Source organism: Periplaneta americana, chromosome 1, assembly GCF_040183065.1.
Source record: "Periplaneta americana isolate PAMFEO1 chromosome 1, P.americana_PAMFEO1_priV1, whole genome shotgun sequence".
In the NCBI taxonomy this organism is placed as follows: Eukaryota; Metazoa; Arthropoda; class Insecta; order Blattodea; family Blattidae; genus Periplaneta; species Periplaneta americana.
Window position 1 is genome coordinate 41,669,764 of NC_091117.1, and position 7,737 is coordinate 41,677,500.

Here is a 7,737-nt window from a genome sequence, read left to right on the forward strand (position 1 = left end):
TTAACCTAAAATAAACATATAGTATTTTTCTTTTATAGTTTTAAACGTTTTAAAATTTTGTTTTTATAACGTGACATAGGCATCATTATTGTTTACATTCTTAAGAGTTTTCAATTGAAATGGGAGTGTAGAAATATTTCTTAATCTTTTCAATTAATTTGAAATAAGCGTATCTTATTGCCCATGTTCTCTGAACATTTCATTAAAATTAGGTTATAGAGTTTATTTTAACATTTTCAAGATTTTGCTTAACGTGAAATGAACATTGTTCATTCTCCGTTCTCTAACACAGTTTAAACACAAACATTAAACAATGTAACATCTTTATTTTTTCTTACGAGTTTAAAAACAATGAACATGGCAATGACCTTTAACAAGCCAGGTAATGGGGTTGTTCAGAGCAACAAAGCTTAATGTATACTCTCTGATGATTGCAGCGTTGCACGATCTCACAATTAATGCATTTTAAAATGCAAGTTTTTCTGGAAAACTATTCAAAACATGGCAAAATGTTATTTGGCTTTTTTGTTGCTCTTTACTAAAGGAATTATCGACCAGACTTAATGGCATTACTTACGATTCAACTTGTATATATTTCATTGTATACAGAATTGTATACTTAAAACAATATTATGGCATGAGAATATTTCTAAACTCTTACATCATGCAATGGGTATAAGGGATACTGAAGCTGTTTATTTCCGTGAAAGTCTGACACTACATTCTTAATAACACAATATTTATTTTTATCTATAATAGTCGAGTGACATTTATTTAGGGCTATTTGGTGAATAAAATAAAAATTTAAATAATATATCCCCAAAATTCGATAATAAAACTTTAATAATTGCATATTTATGACTACTTATCCTATTCAGACATTTTGAAGTCGAAATATAACAGATGAATAACGATTACTCCAATCAAGCAATTGAATGTTATTCAGTAATGCCAACTGAGAAAAGCGAAATATAGGTTTTAAAATGTTAATTACATGCAGTGCGCTTTTCTCTTGTTATTATAACAGAAATACGTTTTAATTATCTGCTGACATCATAATTTAATTTAAACATTTTATAGTATAATTACAAATAATATTATTAATACATTAATTAAATGAACGAGACGTAGATGGTAGGATAATATTAAAATGGATTTGAGGGAGGTGGGATATGATGATAGAGACTGGATTAATCTTCCTCAGGATAGGGACCAATGGCGGGCTTATGTGAGGGCGGCAATGAACCTCCGGGCTCCTTAAAAGCCAGTAAGTATTAGTATTATAAGTATTGTTATGAAGGAGTGTCATTTTCTTTAGATAGAATGGGCATGGAATTTGAAGATGAAGATGTAGATGTTGAAGTAGGATTTGTCACTTTATTATTTTAGTGCATGGATTCATGCTCATCGATAGGTAAACAGTTGGCGACACTGACTAAACAAAAGAACGACCATGCGATAAATTGATACTGATAAATCGAGCTGCAGAAATTATTGCGATGTATGACTGTGATTGATTGGAATTCAAAATTTCATTACACTTCATTGGCCGAAAATGAAACGACGTCATATAAACGAAATAGTCTAAATAATTCATGTAATGGGGAAGTAAAAAAAAAAAGAAAAAAGACACTCATTGAAACGTGTTTAACTTATTCTTGCCATGTGAAGAAGCTGTCAAAGATAACCCTGCATATTTCAGGACCGTACAGAAGAAGTACCACGCTGCATGCACCTCGTCACCCCAGCAGCAGCTCCACGTCCTCCAGAAGCCGCAGCATCAGTCCGCGGAGCGTACGCCCCGTCAGGAACGCCAGCAATCGTCTGTGCGGTGAGTCTATTATTTGATCACAATTAGCTTATTTCTTAATGTTACTTCATAAATATACTTGTTTCTACATTGGAAGTCTTCCATTGTCGCACATATAACGAAGTCATATATTAACTATTTCAGGTACATGGACCGAATAATATGCGAAGTTATCCGCGTGAATTTAGATGTCATGTGTTCGCCTAGTCGATGTTACAGACCAGCATATGGTGAAGAAACTGCAACGTGGTGAACCGCCTCTCGGCCAGCAGTTTGTAGGCTCCGGTTACGCAAGCAATTTGTTATCGATGATGCGCAGCGGAATATCGGTAATTCGACACAGCTGTTCGAAATAGCTATAATTATTGTTTATATGATGACAAAAAGGTTTGTAGATAATGAGAACTATAACGACGATAATGATAATGATTTCGAGGATGAAAAAGATGACACGTCAACATAGGTAAAAGCGATGACAACGATTACCGTACAAAGTTAATGGCGACGACGAAGTAGATGACAATGGCGACAACTGAGTTTATGATTATGGTGACGATGAAGTTGACAATGTGTTAATGTGGAAACTAGAACGTCGTTGATTGATATAATGATGTTGTCACTCTTAGAACTTTTCTTATGAAATAATGCATTCTATTCTACGTTTATTTAATGATTTCATACAAATGGAGTAACTCTTTTCATTTACTGGATCTTTGCGAATCAGAATGGAATAAAAGTCTGAAGACTCTGACAGCCTTTTAAAAATTGGTGTGCATATTGAGTATTTCCTGTAGAGGCGAAGAAGTCACTCTGCAACCTCGGAATACGGTAACGAAATGACCAATGTCTCTTCTACGGGCAACATCGAGAATTTAAGGCTGAATATTAATTTTATGGGATCGATGTTGGTCATTCCACTTCCTTTTTTCTTGATGAATAAAAATGATTGCATATTTAATTTCAAATTTTACTGCTACCATATACTGAGAATAAAATTTTTGAAAATGTAAGCTTATTCTAGCATAGTCCTATCAATATTTTCGGAGCAAATTATAAGTGTATATTATGTGTATAGGGTATTTGCGTGATTATATTACAGACTTCTAGTAAGGGTAGTGAGAGTCTGACAGAACAATTTGCCATGACTCATGAGAAATCTGTTTCCGTAAAACGTACCTTCATCCGTGATAAAACTTTAAAGCAATTAATAATATTGTAATGCGTCTGTGTTGTTTTGCACCAGGACAACCTTCAGGCATGTCTGTTGGTTGGGTTGCTTAACTTTTAGGTGCTTTCGTCTAGCAGGCTAATATTCTATCGTTTACTCTAGCAGAGGTGCCACCTCCGTTTCGAATGTTTGACCTCGAGCTTGCCAGTTTTTACGTTTGTTGATAGTATGACTCATGGCTCAGCACTCATTATCGGAACTCTATGACATGCACTTCGTGTATGGGGTAGCTAAAGGTAATGGCAGAGAAGTTGACTGGCTGATTGACTCGTTGGATATCTGACTGACTTGTTAGTTGAGTGTCTGACTGAATGGGTGACTGATTGAGGACTGGCTGGCTAGCTGACTGAGTAGTTGACTGGCTGATTGACTCGTTGGATATCTGACTGACTTGTTAGCTGAGTGTCTGGCTGACTGGGTGACTGATTGAGTGACTGGCTGGTTTGCTGACTGAGCGGTTGACTGACTGGTTGACTCTTTGGATATCTGACTGACTTGTTAGCTGCGTGTCTGGCTAACTGGGTGACTGAGTGACTGGCTGGTTTGCTGACTGAGTGGTTGACTGACTGATTGACTCATTGGATATCTGACTGACTTGTCAGCTGAGAGTCTGGCTGATAGGGTGGCTGATTGAGTGACTGGCTGGCTTGCTGACTGAGTGGTTGACTGACTGGTTGACTCGTTTGATATCTAACTGACTTGTTAGCTGAGTGTCTGGCTGGCTTGCTGACTGAGTGGTTGACTGACTGACTCGTTGGATATTTGACTGACTTGTTAGCTGAGTGTCTGGCTGACTGGGTGACTGATTGAGTGACTGGCTGGCTTGCTGACTGAGTGGGTGACTGACTGATTGACTCGTTGGATATCTGACTGACTTGTTAGCTGAGTGTCTGGCTGACTGGGTGACTGATTGAGTGACTGGCTGGTTTGCTGACTGAGTGATTGACTGACTGATTAACTCGTTGGATATCTAACTGACTTGTTAGCTGAGTGTCTGGCTGACTGAGTGACTGGCTGGTTTGATGACTGAGTGGTTGACTGATTGACTCGTTAGATATCTGACTGACTTGTTAGCTGAGAGTCTGGCTGACTGGGTGACTGATTGAGTGACTGACTGGTTTGCTGATTGAGTGATTGACTGACTGGTTGACTCGGATATCTGACTGACTTGTTACCTGAGTGTCTGGCTGACTGGGTGGCTGATTGACTGACTGGTTTGCTGACTGAGTGGTTGACTGACTGATTGACTCGTTGGATATCTGACTGACTTGTTAGTTGAGTGTCTGGCTGACTGGGTGACTGATTGAGTGACTGGGTGGTTTGCTGACTGAGTGGTTGATTGACTGGTTGACTCGTTGGATATCTGACTTGTTAGCTGAGTGTCTGGCTGACTGGGTGACTGATTACCTTGCTGGTTTGCTGAATGAGTGGTTGACTGACTGGTTGGCTCGTTGGATATCTGACTTGTTAGCTGAGTGTCTCGCTGACTGGGTGACTGATTGAGGACTGGCTGGTTTGCTGACTGAGTGGTTGAATGACTGGTTGACTCGTTGGATATCTAACTGACTTGTTAGCTGAGTGTCTGACTGAATGGGTGACTGATTGAGGACTGACTGGCTTGCTGACTGGTTGACTGACTGGTTGACTCGTTGGGTATCTGATTTGTTAGCTGAGTGTCTGGCTGACTGGGTGACTGATTTACTGGCCGGTTTGCTGACTGAGTGGTTGACTGACTGGTTGACTCGTCGGATATCTGACTTGTTAACCGAGTGTCTGGCTGACTGGGTGACTGATTGACTGGCTGGTTTGCTGACTGAGTGGTTGACTGACTAATTGACTCGTTGGATATCTGACTTACTTGTAAGCTGAGTGACTAGTTGGTTGACTGGTTGACAGGCTGGAGTTGATACTGGCTGAATGGCTGATAGACAGGCTGATTGACGGAACATTTCGCTGATTGTTTGATACATAATTGAAATGGGCTCCACGGCAGAGATGAACGCTAGTGCTCATTACTGAGAATTGAGTGGGATACAGTAATATCACAGTCTACTGTATACAGTCACGAAGCTTGAGTTTTGAGGGTGCTAGAAACAATAGACTGTGCCGGTATTATTTCGCATTGTCTGTAATGAGGCGATATTAGCGATCCTAGTGGTGAACAACTATCTATGTATGCATATTTACTAAGTATTGAGCTTCGTGACTGTATATACTAGACTGTGGTAATATCGTGGCTGAGGATGTAGTATAAGTAAAATTATGGCGTTGGATGTTGCTAATTCCGAACTACTTGATTGTGTAGTCAACTCACGGCGTAGTCGTCACATATCTCGTTGAATATGACGACCTTGACTCTCGATGACGTAGCTTGTCATTTATGTGGAAAGTGATTTACACCTCTGGGAAATAGAGAATCAGTCCACTGTCCAGGGAAACATCACGCGCGTGAAGCCGTCACTGTGTTCAAGTTTATCTTCTTTAAATTTCTGTTTCGTGGATTAAAGATAATAAAAAAACAAGTATTCAGCTTGTCATTGTTTAGGATTAAAAAAAACTTAATTTGTATCTGAACGGGATCCCTTTTATCGATTAAAAGAATTGTAAGCGTTTAAATAATTAGTACTAATATTGTTGAATCCGCAACAGTTCTTTTTCAGAAATAGAAATCCTTTCATTAAAAAATACAGAGAAAGAAATAAACTTAATGTTAATAAATAAAATAAATAAACATAAAACTAAATCTAATTTATTTTGTTTTAGATCTGTCTATAGGCTATGTTTATTTAGGCATAAATTTTATTTTGAGTTATTCTGTATCGCAAGACAAACCCATTATATTAGGTCAGACTAATAAAATAATAGTACATTATGCAACGAGCCTATAATGATAGTAATTAAGAATCGAGTATGGATATTTATGAAACGAGCGCAAGCGAGTTTCATAATATTTCATACGAGCTTCTTAATTACCATTATAGGCGAGTTTCATACGACTTTTTATGCTCGACCATATTTCTAACTTGAAATTACCGGTATTCAGATGTATACATTTTATTTGTAACTGACAAGATCGGAAGTGACCTTGTTCTAGGTCGTGAATTGTGAGATGTGCGCAGACGCGAAAGTATTGATTTTTCCGAGGAACAATAATGTCATTGACCTTGACGTAGTCCCGTTAAACTTGATAATATTATAATATTATAACCTTGATTATTGAATTCGACATTGAAAAACGAAATGAAAAATTGAATTTATTTGAATATTATTTACAATTAACGCTAATTATTATAGTAACAGAACATAACCTTCTGCGACAGTATTTGATTTCCAGCCTCCGTGACTTTTCGCTAATTCTCTTTCGATTGCATATCCGAGAATAATCGATACTTGCGGTTTTATAACGGTACAAAGCTGACCTGTCATTGGCTGAACAGTTGTAACCTGAGTCGTCATTGGCTGAAAGACCTGACCTTTAATGAGTAGGTGTACTTTAATGACATGCATTAAAGGACTGCTACCAGGTGTATAATTACTACATTTCGGCATGGTCGAGCATAAAATATATTATATAAACTAAAAATCATCAATCATTTCAAGGCACACGACTATTGATCTCCTCCGTCTCCAGAGTTCATCTGGACACTCGAATGTTTTCTTGTTCTAGACTGGTCTATAAAGCCATATTCTCAATGGCTTTCTCCAATTACTATCCTATTTAAATGGCCTAGCCAATTTCGTCTACAGCATTTCTGAATAATTGTAGTTATGCATCCCACATGATTCTTTTAATTTTTCATAAGGATCAGAGTTTTGAATTCGCATGACAAAACCGGGACAGTCATTGTTTTGTAAAGTTTAAATAAATGTAAAAAAATATACATGTATAATAATGAGTTTATGCGAATATATGAATTTATATACCAGTCGCTATAAAATCATGATAAGCCTTCAATTTATGAACTGTAAGTACATGCATTTTTGAATCTACAGGTATACGTTTCTTATGTCTCCACTGTTAGGCCTATATCAATCTAGGAATAATCAGTTATTTGATATAATAAATAATGCTTTCAAAAAATTTTTAATTTTCATGTATATGCCCTAAATTGGAATATGACTCAGCAATTTGATCTCCCATTTGCAAATTACTTAGTAAGTTTAATGAAATTGAAAATAATGAAAAATGATTTTTAAGATATAGGTACCTTTACTTTTACAAAGTATCATTATTTGGTATTCCATAACAAAATTTCGTACAACAGTCTGCTTACTTAATTTAATTTAATGTATCTCGCTTGTCGCTGATTACTTGCTGACCTAACTTCTATTGTATAAAATAGTCACCAGTCTGCTGGATAATAGCGAAATATTGTCTCAAATCAAGCTTAACGCTCTAACATTAAATTTAAAAAATGCCAATAATAATTTTATTACAAAAACAAAACGCCTCAACAAGTAAAAATTCGCCGCTGTTAAGAATGTGTTTTAAATTTAATGAAGAATTGTGTAAAGTATGAGATCTATATTTCAGCATTCCTTATTTTAAATATAAACTTCTGTATTAAAATATTTAAGATAGTCTATGTACGATAATATTGCCATTCATTCCTTATTCTTAGTTTTCATTTATACATTTATATCTGCATTTCTCTTTTCTCATGCTTTTTTAGTTTTTAAAAAATATTCATGACATAAA

At 36.6% G+C, this 7,737-nt stretch overlaps 1 protein-coding gene across 1 annotated transcript in view; it reads left to right on the forward strand.

The window, feature by feature from the left end:
• Window positions 1–7,737, forward strand: part of LOC138694873 (probable 3',5'-cyclic phosphodiesterase pde-5) — a 453,748-nt gene that overhangs the window by 41,268 nt on the left and 404,743 nt on the right. The window contains exon 3 of the mRNA XM_069819021.1: window positions 1,703–1,831. Within this exon, the coding sequence (XP_069675122.1) occupies window positions 1,703–1,831 (129 nt within the window). The remainder of the gene's footprint in view (window positions 1–1,702; window positions 1,832–7,737) is intronic.